Here is a 15,595-nt window from a genome sequence, read left to right as displayed (position 1 = left end):
TAATTTTCACATACTGATGGCCAGCATATGCCCCCATGCGGTGTGTGTGATAAATATAAACTAACGTAAGCAAATCATTTAATCAGTTTTACATCTCACACTCTGCAGTCCAGCATTACACGTGTCCTGTACATGTGTACATTTTTTATTGTATATAGTACAATATAGTACTCCGCAGCGTTGTACAATGGGGAATAAACAATATGGTAACCCAACCTGTCAGGGGAAAAAACATGTCCAAATCTCTGGCGCTCAAAGGGTAAATGTAGGCATTCATGCTTCTGTATGAAGAGACATAAAAAGGGGGAGGCAAAGATATAAAATTGGTAGGGGGTGAGAGAGAGAGCGAGACAAAGAACAGACAATGTACGTCCCTTACCCTTGTTTATTGGGTAAGGATAATCTCTGTAATGTGAGGCACAAACAATAAAATATTTTTTCAATATTTATATATAAAATATTTCTGATCTGTTAGTATGTATATAAATATTAGTAGACCAGACCCCCAGTTATGTGCAGCACGTACTTTGAAGAGAGGCTCCAGGAGGAAGCATCTTATTGTGATCACTTTCAGATTAACTCCATCCCCCTCCCTTTCAAAATGTAATGAATGGTCTATCAGCTCCTGAGCTGCAAATTACTCCATGGATGCCTGATTTCCCCCTCTTCCTTCTCACCATTTGGGAGCACTTAACCCTTTCTACCACAAATGCCCATTTCATGGTCGACAAGTATAAGTATTTAATTTATGTATTTCAATGATTGGGGGGGGACCACACAGTTATTAAGCATTTTTGAGATATGGCTACTTGATTGTAATTTCTGATCATTGTGAGAATGTGATAAGATTTTAGAAAAAAAATCAAAAAAATGTTCATATAAACCAGTTCTGTCATGCAAAACCTGCTGTTTGGATAAATGATAATGAGACTTTCATCTGGTTTTATTTAATAGTACTTCTTGGACTGGGTAGACCAGAATTTATTGCACCGTTGCCTCCATATAATTTAAACTTCAAATTATTGTGTCACTTTTCTAGGGTATCATTAGCTGTTCCCTTTCTTCCTCTTCCACAAATGTTTATTTCTTGAAGCAACCTTCTACCCCTCATCACATCTTTGTGCATCTTTCTGTCATTCACTATTCTCTCGGTTTTTTTTTAATTCTTGATCCAAGGACTTTCCACCTCTTGCAGGGTCTATATCATTTCAAATATTTTTTAGATGCAAGCTAGCTCTAAAAGGTCCCACATGACAGCATGTCACAAAGAAAAATCCTATTTTATCACCAAACTCCCTAAACAAATAACCACAGGTCTAAGAAGATATCTTGATAAGAATGAGTGTATTGCTGAATAACTGAGCTAATAGTGGCAAATTTAGTTTTTACTCCAATCTAAAAAAAAGGAATACAATTTTTTTTTCATTATAATTCTACTTTAAGTGTTTACTGACTTTGTGACAAAGATGAGATCTTTATTCAGCCTTGAATCTGGTCAGCCAGAAACAGAAAAGGGAGTAAACATTATAGAACAAGAACACAAAAGAACAATGAGTACTCAGGTCCTGAAACATTCAAGCGCAGTATTCACCAATCAACCAATCAGTGGCCAGGCATTGAGAATGTTGTTTCAATAATGGTCTTTGTTCTACTCAGCCTTCATCTGTTTGATGAATTTTGCAAACCATGAGGGCGTTTTATAAAGGTCTTGCTGCCACAAAAGTACTGTGAAGCATCTCTATTTAACAAAGATTAACAAAGCTCTTTGCAACAGAATTTTGTTTAGTTCATGAGTAGCAATATGGTGCATATTATGTAAAAATATTTTGTCTTTTTTTTTAAACAAAAAAAGCTAAATTTACTACCACATCCAAAGTGGTGTATCACATCCATATGTATTAATGCTGGTAGTTCCATTATTATTAGAATTTATTGATTTATATAGCACCATTATATTCCTCAGTGCTGTTCAATGGGCAAACAGGATATAAAAACTAGTGGAATTTGGACTTACAGAATCAAAATGTAAAGAGGTGCTTGCTTATAACACACTAGTTTTGTTGATACATACTATTATGTCACAAGTGTGCCAATCCGCCTATGGTGTGCATAGACACCTTTCTCTATGACGCTCATTCTAGATTCTTGGGAGTATAAAATTGGTGAATGCAACCAAAAAGAATATATATATTTAACAATATATCATACCTTATAATATAAATATATATATATATATAAAGTATGATGCAATAAAACCAGTTAAAAACGTGCTGTAGATATGTATTGCTGTAGATATGGATGAATGACTTTGTTTTGTTTACAGAGTAAATATTTTGTTGTATGCATCAAATAAGCTAAATGGATCAATAAGAGAAAATACTTTATGTAAACAAAATCATGAAGGTTGTAATGTAACGGCAATTATCTGGTTTAGATCCTATTATTTTTTGTAACTGGCTTGCAAAAGGGCAATGTTGTCCCCATGGCATTAAAACACTGCTGGTACATGCTGCATTACATTAACCATGTGTGTACCGGATGAGACCTTACAACACAATGGGAAATATTGTCTTGACTTTAGGGCATGTAATTGTGGCTCATCTGGCTCCTTAATGTATGTGTATGCGTGTATGTTTATGTATATGTATATATATATAATATACATAGCTAATCCAGAGTCCCTTGCACTCAGCACACTGAAGTTGTAGCAAACTTGGTGCTATGGGCAATAAATACAAAGAATCCAAAGCAAAAATCACTGGCTGGACTTTCCCTTCAATTAAAGATGTAGTTTATTAATGCAACAACATTCTCCAAGAGAAACTGAAATGTTGATGCATTAATACATCTTTAATTAAAGTAAAAATACACTGAGTGTTTTATCCTTTGGAGATATATATATATATATATATTCTGATGAAGACCATGTATGAGAATTAAGTAATAACAATAAATATATACTGTGTGTATAAATATACATATATAAATATTTATATATATATATATATATATATTTATATATATATATATATAAACAAAAATGTACCTTTTTTACCAATATCACTAGAATGCCTCCTCAAGGCTCACATTTGAAATCTTATATTTAAAACAAGGACATAGAGTTTATTTACTTGCATTTAGATATGTTGTAATTTAATTGTAAAGGAATTATAAGCAAATTTCTATCTACATGAAGCAAAACTGGTAAAGTTGGACCTGTCCGTCCATAGGGTAAGGAAGGGGTTAAGGGGAGGGTGTGGGCATAAGCCCAATGCCAGGTGTGACATGGGTGGTAAGGAGAATAGCATACCATTCAACATTTAAGGTGTCCAAGGTTTTGAAGGTGTGACAAGAGGTAGAGAGGGTTGGAGCCATCCTCGGAAGTTAGTGTGTGCCCTGTAGTGAGTGTAATCATTACCTATTAAGCCTTTTCACAGCATCTGTGCTGGCGGGTTGACAATATCGTTTGTTTTAAGCTTAACCTGCCATACATTGGCATTGAAGTTCATCGTTATCTTTTATACCTCCCAAATTTCTCTATGATAAACATATAATAACAAAATCATTTTTTCTTCTGCTGCGTGCCTTACTAAGTTAAGGTCACAATTACCTGTAAAAGCGATTGACTTCTTGAAGCAATGGGAGCTCTTTCCCCACTTGCGCACGGGGCTGTGAATAGAAGTTTGCTGAGCTAGCCCTGCTTTGCTTTTTATAGTACATGGTGTATGACATTCAAATTAACAAGTGGGCCAACCAACACATACTGTAAAGTAAAAAGACGCTGCTTGCAATTTAGTGGTATAGTAGAAGAAATGCGGCCGGTACAAGGAGGAGGACATCTATGGAGTGAAGTTAGAAACAGATATGAAGTCACATAAAGCAGGTGAAAGGATAAAGGCTTCTGTCCGGTATGGGAATATAATATGAAAAATATTACAGGTGCACCAGTTAAAACGTTTGTTATAGGAGCTGACATAGAAAAATAGGTGTTATATATCTTATGTTTTATATATATATATATATATATCATAAATTTATCATCAGAATTCTGGAGCAGGACCGCTCTGTTATAATGTGTTATCATATGCAGATCTGTGCTTTCATAAAGCCCAACATGTGTGAACTACATGTCATTTGTGTTTTGACCCCCCATTTAGTGTGGTGGTGGGGGGGTTGGGTGTACGTGTCTGTTTGTGATTACTCCGTTTGTTTTCATCCTGCCTGTTAAAATATTAGTATTTAATCGTCTGTACAGATCCCTAACTCTAAACGACACCAGCAAAATTATGACACACTGGGGTGCGTTTAGGAGGACGCAGCTGCCACTATAAGGGAGGGAGAGGTGGAGGGGAGCAGAATATGATCACTTTCAAATTAACACCATCACCCCCTAGCGATGTAATGAATGGCCTGTCACCTACTGAGCTGAAAATTACTCCATTGCTACATGATTATCTCCTGAATACCCCCTCCTTGACATGGGAATAGATATCAGAATTCTTAACCCACTCACTACCGTGGGGGTGTCAGCTTTATGTTCATTTTAAAAGAATGTGTGTGTCTGTCTATCTATCTATCTAGTTCATGCAAATATAACTAGTGATACGTTATCAAAAAAAAAGAAGAATATGGTAACCCAGTGTTGCAGAATTCAAAAATATTTTAGCCAGATATCTACTTAGGGCCCAGTTTTTATGTGACTTTGTAACCTATTGATAGCTAATTATGTATCGGGTTTTGGGATTTAGAGGAATATATTTTATTTACAACATTTTATTTATAAACACATTTTATGCTGTTGAAGACATTCTTAGTTCATAGAAAATAGGGACATGAGGGGTCATCAGGGGAGGAGACAGGGGCAGAAGGGCTGGGGACCCAAATAGGGACTGTCCCTTCTAAAAATGTTAAATAACCGTATTTGCTCGATTATAAGACAAGTTTGCTTGCAGAGCAAATGCTCTGAAAAATACCCCTCGTCTTATAATCGGGGTCGTCTTATAATCAGGTCTGACTATGAGACTAAGATCCAGATTCCCCGCAGCGCTGCAGGGGACCTGGCTCCTCCTGTCTTATGCCCCCCATTTAACACCAGGAAGTTAGAAGCACCGGTAAGTTTGGGGGGGGGGTTAAATAAGGGACATAAGGCATTTCTGTATGCAGAGTGCTCTATGATATGCCTTTTAACCCCCTTAATGCCATTCTGCCTCCAGATATGCTTTTTAACCCCTTAATGCCACTCTCCTTCCAGATATGCTTTTAAACCCCCTTTATGCCACTCTGCCTCCTGAAATGCCTTTTACCTCCCTATATGCCAATTGGTGATTGAGACTGAGCCATTCTATTGTTTAGCACAGGCATTATGTTAAGGAGTCATGGTCTTTGTCTAGTAGATTGAACTACAGTAACAGAGCTAGAGCACATGCAATTAGTACTAGAACTTTTTTTTAAAAAGAAAACAGCACACTATATTTAAAAAAAAAAGTTCTGCTTTAAGGCGCTTCTAACCTGTCCTGCACTGAACTGTACCTCCGATCATTTGAAAGTGACCTGGTTGTGGAGAGACAGGTTTCATAGAGATTACAGGTATGTGTTCATTCCCATACACACCCTTCCTGGTACATTGTGTATTTTTTTCAACTTTTACATCCTCCTATAAACTGTCCTGTTTCATTTCGAATTTTTTATTCATGCTCCTTTCCACCATTTTAGAAAGTGCTAACCTTTAATAAATGAAATATAAATCCCCCATTTATTTGCAAGGGGCACATGATGTAAATTTAAGCATATGATAGCTGGAGATGGCTGAACACATGTCTCTACAAATTTGGTAAAGATGATACCAGTCTGCTCCAGGTCTGGTTTGGCAAACGCTATGGGAAAGGGTCTATTCAGACCTCTGCGCATCTGCAGAAAATGCTTCTTTTGATTTCAAGCAGCCAATCAGTGACAAGAAATGTCAAACCATGGAAGAACAGGGAATCTGCACCTCTTTCCATCTGCATTCTCTCCCTTGGGTAAGTACCTTTTTTCCATTTTCCTTATAAAGTACTTTCACATGCATTAAGGGGCTCCCTGGAACAATTTATTTTAATACATGAAATTACTCATCATATTAAATACTGTGAAGGTTACAATATCCCAAGTTTTGTCTAAAGGCTGTCCTGTACTTCGGGCAATTACTTTCAAGGGATCCATGTATAAAGTGGATATAGAGGCAAAAGGTGATCATTGTTGACCTTATTTGCATGCGCCTACCCAGAATCCCTTGTGGTTGTGGCAGCACCATGAGATTTCTGAGGGAAAAACAAGCCTTCTGGCTTGTCTGGTGTCAGTAGAGGAGTGTTTAACAATGCTTCTACTACCCCCTTAAATTTAAGTGGAAGGGTTTTCCATCACCTTTACCCACCATAACTTATGTGACTGGTATTCCTTTTTTGTAATTCAGGAACTTGGATGGCAACGCAGAGAGAGCAATGCCTCTAGAATGATTAGATTCAGAGTCAACGAGTGAACTTTTTAGATGGTTTAGATGTTACCAAATAATACTTTTCAATGAGTTAGGTTAGAAAGCTAGGGTTCAAATGAAGCAATTGGGGTGCCTGCATATAACTGACCGCAGCTGTATTTCAGATCGAGTCTGCACCGCGATGCACACATCACACTTATTTTCATTCTTTTAGATGGTCGGACTTTCACAGAAATTTGAGACTCTAGTCTAGATCACCCCAGGTCGTGCTGAATGTGTTAATATTGTACACTATTACTCAACAGCTGAGCAAACATACTTTACCCAGTGCTAGTTTATCAGTAAATGAAACTTCCTGAACAAACAGTCAGTGCTTGTACTGCAAGCATAACAGAGTATCCAATTCCAGGCCAGCAAATTTCAACCCCTTAAAATATCTCAGATAAAAATAAATAAATAGAAAAAATAAAAAATCTAATCCTGTGCAACGTAAAATGTTGGATGCTGGCTTTTAAATTTACTTTATAGTGTCCAATTTTGCTCCCAGAGAAACTCTTAAACAATGCTTTCATGTACAATATTTTCCTAGTTTTCTTAACTGTAGTGTATTCTTTACATCTCTAAGAGTGTTTGCATAAATGTCTGTCTTAACCATGAGCCCCATGTGACCTGTAGCCATCTACTGCCAGGCTTCTCCTATATATATATAATCATTTCTTGCTCACATAACTAATGACCTCAGGGATTATCAATAGGCCACAATGTCAATAGGATCATTTAGCACAGGAAGGAAGGTGCATCTTCAACAATAACCCTTTGTGCTAAAATGGACAGGTCTGTACACGTTATGTGAGTTTCAAACTTCCCATTTTAGCAATGGAGGTTACCCAATGTATATATACTGTACACAGAGCTGAGGAGCCTATGGCTGGTACTCCCCCCCCCCTCCCCAGAAATGGGGGCTCATGGGCAAAAAGTTGCTTTAACCACCCAGCAAGTGAAGATTTCAACGAACAATATTGATCTCATGTAACTTGTAGAATAAAAAATAAACTGCTTTTCTGTGAAATAAATTATGTGGTGAAAACGGTGGGAATTTACTGGGAAACCTCTTAGCAAGCCTCTTTAATTAAAAATAATGTGTATTTCTGCAGTTGTTTTCTTTGAGACGTCCTATTAATTATAGCTTTGCGGAAACATGCTTTGTAAAGGTGGGAAGATCGTATAAAATAATTTATGGTGCTATTTATGAGGGTAAATGCTCCTTTAAACAGCTCTTTAGCAGGGTGTGAGCTACTTCCCAGGCTCCTCAAGCAGCAGAGGCAGCAGTTTTCTGTTTGTGCTTAAACAAAATATATGTTGCTGCCTATATATATATGGATGTATATCCAATCACACAGAAACCAAATTGGTATGTAAACACATATATTATATATATATATATATATATATATATATATATATATATATATATATATATATATATATATATATATATATATATAATGCGAGCCACACCAATTTGGTTTCTATGTGTTAGATTCCCATGCGGGGTAAATCTCAGTGTTTGCGCCCAAGTGAGCAAGTGTTTTTTTTACCCCTAATTTATGTATTTTAGGCTGAAGGGGCAGTTTTTTATGGTCACATAATTTGGTATTGACCACTTATACTTTGATGGTATATCACAGCTGAAACCCCTGCCTGATGCAGGTGACATAAATGGACAGTTTAATGCCCCTGAGACCCTCTCTATAGAAGAATACTCTATGAATACTTTAATACACATTCTTCCGAAAAAAGAAACGGACTTACTTGGTGTAATAGCTGCAGCCCTGTTGCTACAGATGCCCTCCTTCAGTGATTCTTGCCACCGATTGGCAGCTTGTAGCATCCAATCAGTGGCATGATAGTGCCCCCATTAAATTCAAAGGGCATTCTTTCAAGCATTGGTATGGGAGTCTGAACTAATCCCCCCACTTATCGTTCACCAAGCGAGCACTGGACTAGCTGCAGGGTGAGGGAAGAGGATGCAGGATGGGGGAATAATGCAGAATCCATGAAAATGTAAAGCGGCAATGCAGCTCTCATATGCATTAAATAAGTAAACATATTGGGGTTATGTATATATAGTGTAAGGAGTGAGATTTCACATGCCAGAGGTCATCCATACGCCCAAATGATATGTAAATTATAGTCAAGTCAGATGGTAATTTTTTTCAGGATTGTGTATAATTTAAATACAGTTGCTTCAGATCCAGGAGTAAAATTGGGATAAGCAGGTACTTTCATATACTATTATTATTATTAACAAGTCTATAGTACACGGCCATGTTTTTTCATACAATAAAACAATGTCGTATGGCATTGTACTATGATACGTAAATTAACATTGTATTACAATGTTATACAACAATATTATATATAAAAAAACTCTGCTTTTACTGCAGACCATATATATATATATTGTACTTTGTGCAGTAAATCAGAGAAAAAGATCCATGTGCACTCACATCAAAAATCCTATTTCACGTTAGGATACCCTCCCTCCATGACATACATTTTAAACAATATTTTTTTATTCATGTTCATAAACAAAAGAACAAATTACAATCAATATTGCAGAAAGAAAGAAAAAGGAGAACTCCCAGCCTCCCTCTTACCAAAAACACCACCCCCCAAAAAAATTAAACCTCAACAAAGCAGGGGGTGAGATACATTTTGTGAGCTGTCTTAAATATTTAACTCTGAACGGTATAATAACGTCCTTAATGTCTGTAAGTGCTCGTGAGAACGGGTCGGCACTATGACCCAAAATCCTCCCGTCTCGGGGTTTTGGAAGCGTTGCTGGAAGGCTCAGTGGGCCTATTCAGGTGCTGATTGGCTGGCTTGAGGTAGGCGTGGTGTGGATTTTTTGAATAGTAAATAGGCTTTGTCCCAGCTGCGGGAGAGCTAGTCTGTGGAAGAGACGGCAGCGAGAGCAACCTGAGCTGCTAGTTGAGGTAATTCTTTTTTTAAAGAAAGTTTCTTGTAATGGAATGCACCTGAATGTTTCATTTTTGTAGAGAGCACGAGGCGCATAGTTGTGCTGTATTTGAATATACTAGGTGTTTTCACATTGAGAGACTATATAACCATCTAGTATCATGCGTGTTTGACAATTACTAATACATTACTCATTGGATTGATAGACTACATCCGATATAGGATTAGTCTATATAAACATTGCACCCCATTGTTATCATTGTAGTGCTACTTGTCTTGTTGTGCATGGTCTGGTATCCTCATTTGCTTTAAGGGTCATTAGATTTGGCATTGACATATAGAGACATCTGCCCACTGTAGGGTATCCCCTGACTCCCATCATTCTCAGCCACTGTGCATAGTTGCTCATAGACCGCTTATCCCATGCATGACATCTAGCACTGACACCTAGCACACCCTAAAATATTGATCCCTCAAACTAATCCTCTCTGAATTTTGCTTTGCAGCTCCTGGTGTCTCACTCTTGCCGCAGGCTCGCATGGAAATCTAAAAAACTTAAGTTGCCATCAAACCTTCTGAAGCTCAGTAAGTAATTATGAAGACATTCCTCCCCATATTCTTATGTAATAGGGCAATAGAGACATGGACTAGCCTTCCAATAGATGTAGCTACTTTAGAGGATCTCCATTACTTAAAGAAAAATGATAATGGGGTTTTCTATCTAAATCTAAATGCCAAATCCAACAGCTGCTCTTCCTCTTACCTCTCCAATCCTGTTTAAAAATAGTATATATTTTATTAATTTAAAATGGTCCACCTGCAAGCTTAAGCTTTCCTATGGTAGATGTAAGGACCTACAGCACGAACTGAATGAGTGGGACTGAGTGGATCATTCATGCGGATGAATTAGGTCTCGCTGCGCTATTCTCAAGAGCTAACAGAAGGCTCCATGAAATAAATCTATTTCCTTGATAAATTGATGCAGTTTGACTACAGAGCTTACGATCGTCAGCGCATAAATATATATATCCTTTTGTTAGGTTAGTGAAAGTTGTTAAACAGGATTTAAATATAGAATTTGCCTGGACATGCCTCGCTGCCTATTAAATTAAAACCTTCTTTCGCTTGACGTTCCTTGATTATCAGCAAGTCACCCAGTGAGACAGTCAGAGGGGACTTCAGTAAAGTATTTCAGCTTCCCTTGTTTTCCGGTGATGAGTGGGTTAAAACTTTAGCCAGCAGTGGTATTTAACATGCCTTTAATGTGCCGCTTCTCTGTGTACCAGGAAATGACAAAGGGTGTTGTGTGTGTTTAGTTAGAGACTGTTAACATTGACATGGTTTAATTATTAATAAGCAGGGGGAACTTTGACCGGACCTGAGTTTTAACATGTGCTTCAAAGGCAACAGATTGTTGAAAGACCAATAGTTATTATGGTGTCACAAAATGTTCATATATTATACTTACGTTTTTTCTCATTTTTCATCTTAACCAGTTATTGAGTCTATCGTATTGTTTCTCAACTTTCCAGAGAAATAGCCAGATCCCCCAACCTGCAGTTATCGTAGTTAAATTAACTTTATGTTAGTTTTTCTCCTCTAGATGTCAAAGATGCTGAAACTACAGAATTAAGGTTTCGCCAGGGCCAATAGCATTGTGTTATATTTCACACCTTATATTTCTTCATTACATTTCATTTACTAAGGCAGGTGACACATAAAAAAAATATCTTAATGAACAAAAAATGTTTAATGAAAAATAAAACGTACACAATTCTCATGCACAACACACATAAAGAGTCACAAGTGACCAGCTGGACTCAATTGACTATGTAGGTTCATACAGTTACCTGCCAGCTTAATTTGTATATTGAAGTAGTTAACTGTTTTCTTAACATACTGAATCTTTGTTTATGATAAGATCGAGAAAATATGCTAAGGTTATGATGTACTTGGAAGACAATGCAGGTCAGACTAGCTACCCCTAAGGGGCAAAATTGAGTTTTGTTACTGGAGAAGCTCACTGGGGTTAGCCCTTCACAGTAGAGTAGTCAAGGAGCTGATATGTTCAACTCCCAAAATAGTGATTACCCCAGGACTGTTTGAAAGAGTGAGCTTGTTCTTGTTTTCATTTAAGTTGCATACTCTTATCCGTGAAAAACACGGTTCTTCTTACAGTGGTGTTTGAACATTACAAAATGTGTCCCCTGGATATAACATGTTTTGTATCTTGAGTTTTTAACCCTACAATCCTTTTGGCCAGGCCCATACAATCTAGCACACATATGGTTAAGCAACTGGTTTAATGTTAGCCATTGTTCCAGTTCACAGGAACAAGGCAGGGAGCACTTTCACCTTCTCTGTTAACCTCATTTCAGTACCTGGGTGGAAAATAACAAACCCTGGGCCCTTATTTGCTTGCCTGTGTTTGCATTCAGTCTTCCACAGTTCCTGAAAGTGTAGAAAGACATACCTACACCACTTTCAAAATATCTTAAGATAGCGAGCATTACAACAGTTGTTTCTGTTTCAATGAATTAGCTAATGGCAAGATAGCGATAACTCTTGCCAAGGTAGCAAAGGCATCAAACGGCTGAGTATGTGTCAATAGTTTGTGTTATTACACTTAACAAATTTGAAACAAAAAGCCCTATTTCTTTTCAGATCCGCTACCATCAAAATGTCTGTCACTAGCCACGAGAACCGGAAGTCCCGTTCCAGCACCGGCTCAATGAATATTCACCTCTTCCACAAGCCTGGCCATGCTGACAGCCTGCTGACACAACTTAACCTGCTGCGCAAGCGGTGTCTATTCACAGACGTGGTGCTGCTAGCTGGAAACCGAGCTTTTCCTTGTCACAGAGCTGTGCTTGCCTCCAGTAGCCGTTATTTTGAGGCAATGTTCAGTGGTGGGCTAAAAGAGAGCCAGGATGGAGAAGTCAATTTCCAAGATGCTCTCCACCCTGAAGTCTTGGAGCTGCTTCTTGATTATGCATACTCTGCCAGGATTATATTCAATGAGGAAAATGCAGAGTCCCTGCTAGAGGCTGGAGATATGCTACAGTTTCATGACATTCGGGATGCAGCAGCCGAGTTCTTGGAGAAGAACCTTCACCCAGCCAACTGCTTAAACATGATGATAATATCAGATGCACATTGCTGTGAAAGGCTGCTGGAGCTGTCCTGGCGAATGTGCCTGGCTAACTTTGTAGAGTTATCAAAAACAGAGGACTTTCTCAGACTGCCCAAAATAAAACTAATGGAATTGGTCCTTAGTGAAGAGCTTGAGGTTGAAGATGAGAGTCTGGTGTATGAGGCCGTAATGGGTTGGATTAAATATGATCTATGTATTCGCCTTGATGACCTCCCGGACCTTCTGCGCTGTGTACGACTGGCACTCTTGCCTGAGCAGTACTTACGAATTCTAGTTAAAAATGAGTTTGTGATTCAAAACAAGTTGGCAAAGGAAATCGTTGAAGAGGCAATTCGATGCAGAACAAAGATTCTCCAGAATGATGGAGTGGTGACTGGCTTTTGTGCCCGGCCTCGGAAAGTTAGTCAAGCCCTTCTTCTTTTAGGGGGACAAACCTTCATGTGCGACAAGATCTATGTCCTGGACCAAAAGACCACTGAAATAATCCCAAAAACTGACATCCCCAGCCCGCGCAAAGAATGCAGTGCATGTGCAATTGGCTGCAAGGTTTACGTTACTGGTGGTAAGGGTGCAGAGAATGGAGCATCTAAAGATGTCTGGATCTATGATACACTTCATGATGAATGGTCTAAGGCAGGACCCATGTTGGTGGCCAGGTTTGGCCATGGGTCAGCAGAACTAGATAACTCCTTATATGTGGTTGGAGGACATACAGCCATGACAGGGGCTTTCCCAGCCTCTCCCTCTGTCTCTTTAAAACAAGTTGAACATTATGATCCTCAAGTTGACAAATGGACACTTGTGGCTCCACTCCGAGAAGGTGTGAGCAATGCTGCAGTGGTGGGAGCAAAGATGAAACTATTTGTGTTTGGTGGCACCAGTGTTAACCGTGAAAAACTTCCCAAAGTCCAGTGCTTTGACCCTCTTGAAAACAGATGGACAGTGCCTGCCACCTGCCCTCAGGCTTGGCGTTACACTGGGGCTGCAGTATTGGGGAATCATGTCATTGTAGTAGGAGGGGATACAGAGTTTTCTGCCAGTTCTGCATATCGATTCAACAGTGAGACTTATCAGTGGTGCAGGTTTGGAGATGTTTCGTCCAAGAGGATTAGCTGCCGTGCAGTGGCCTCGGGAAACAGACTGTATGTGGTGGGTGGCTATTGTGGTACACAACGTTGTAAGACCCTAGACTGCTATGACCCTTCAGGTGATACTTGGAGCAGCGTGACAACTGTCCCTTACTCCCTGATCCCAACAGCTTTTGTAAGCACATGGAAGTATCTTTCAGCATAAGATGAGCAAAAGGTAATCATATTGATGAAATAATGAGGATAAAGTTATAGTTTAGTATTCTAATGATCAGCTGTGAGAAATGTACAAAAAGTCGGCATATACTTATACTAAGTATACTTAACATATATTGTAATTAGCAAATACAAAACTGCCCAGTGCAAATAGACAACTGTTAGTACTGCATTATTGCAACGATATGGTGCGTCTATTTTTGTTTCTGTAGGAGATACTTTGTGTTTTAAGAGACTTCAAGGAATGAGCATAAAGGGAACAGTTTGTGAAATGTGCTGCCGGACATGCTGACTAGTTTTTTCATTTATGCAGATTTGTCTTCAGGAATTTACGTGGCACATACTCTGCTTTTGGGATTAAATAAGGGAATTCTCAGTACCTTGTGAGGGGGTGTGAAATTTGAGACTAGCTGTGAAATGTTGCCCTTGGGCAAATATTTCTCATGCCTCATAGCCTCTAAAGTCGCCCTTTGAACCATAAACAGGCCAGCCCTGCTATGCATTGTACAGTGAGACGCTCAGATAGTAAAAACTGAATGCAGTTTGTGAAATTGATCAGAAATTTGCTTTCATTCAACATAGTTATTTGGTATACCTATACCTTGGCACCCTAATACCTCAAAAACCCATAGGCCATAAAAGCCACTATAACAACTATGATCCTTCTGTAGTCTTGATGCACTATGGTAGTTCACAAAAGTACTGGAGCTAGTAATGCCTTCTACTGTGTAATAATAACTGTAATCAACTGGGCATCATTTCCTTGAATGGTTAGTGATGTCAGAAGGAGACTATAAGGGGTGGTGGCTCGTAAGGTTAGCAGATGGCATTTTTATCACAAAAATCTAAATCTAGCCTTAAGAATTTTGTGAAATATTTTAAAAGCACAAGACCCAAAGTCACATATGTTTCTAAGATCTCAAAGATGATTCCTGAATTCTGTGACTTGACATACTAGCACAGACCAGTGTGCCTTCAAGCTATGAAGGACAGAACTAAATAGAAACATTTTACTATTCATGGGTAGATTGCTTAATATGTATTCTGTACTTATTTGCAGGTTCTCATGGAAGATTGCTGGAAATCCATGGATGTTGCTGGCTGTACAGTGGGAAGCTCAACATTTCTTTGCACTGGAGTTCAGGTGGAGCTTGACAAAGGCAGGAGTCCCGAAAATGACTTAACTCTGCGTAAAGGATTTTTCTGCACAGCAATTGATTTGTCGCTGCACTGATCATTAACTCTGTGAATGTGTTAAATTTGATGGACATTCACTAGGCACAAATTGGTCATTTTATATTAAAATGCCATTTTTTGTTTTTTTTACGTTAGATTTCCCGATCTCATAGATTGCAACACAACCCACTTTGCAGATGGGTTCCTACACAAGGCATCAAGGAGTGTGGAGGAAAAATGTATTTTTAAGGGGGAAGGGTGTGAATTATATCAGCTGTGTGCATCACATTCTCCCCCATCCATAATGTCTGTATTTCCTCATAGAACTTGCCAGGATTAGTTTTGGCATCTTTTTAAAAGACCTGTAGATGGTATTAAAGGGATGTCTCTCCCCGAAATATATAGTTATTATTATACTGTAAAATCTCATGTATAATACTCATGATTTTTCATTATTTGAGGACACTCACAAGGGAAGGTGTGCATTATACATACCTACAAGTTAATCTG

At 38.4% G+C, this 15,595-nt stretch overlaps 1 protein-coding gene across 1 annotated transcript; it reads left to right on the top strand.

Moving 5' to 3' along the window:
• The first annotated feature begins 12,131 nt into the window (after positions 1-12,131).
• LOC149280855 (ectoderm-neural cortex protein 1-like) lies at positions 12,132-13,898 on the top strand. The gene has a single exon (XM_089500018.1). It carries the CDS (start codon positions 12,132-12,134, stop codon positions 13,896-13,898), a length of 1,767 nt encoding a protein of 588 aa, XP_089356144.1.
• Positions 13,899-15,595: the final 1,697 nt, after the last annotated feature.

Source organism: Sceloporus occidentalis, unplaced genomic scaffold (genome assembly GCF_023333645.1).
Source record: "Sceloporus occidentalis isolate IW3139 unplaced genomic scaffold, rSceOcc1.0.p SCAF_145, whole genome shotgun sequence".
Taxonomy (NCBI): Eukaryota; Metazoa; Chordata; class Lepidosauria; order Squamata; family Phrynosomatidae; genus Sceloporus; species Sceloporus occidentalis.
Note: the sequence above shows the minus strand (reverse complement) of the source record. Positions and strands in the feature narration are given on the sequence as shown.

Excerpts from the sequence above, each read along its gene's own strand:
- LOC149280855 (XM_089500018.1), top strand. The coding sequence starts at position 12,132 with ATGTCTGTCACTAGCCACGAGAACCGGAAGTCCCGTTCCAGCACCGGC.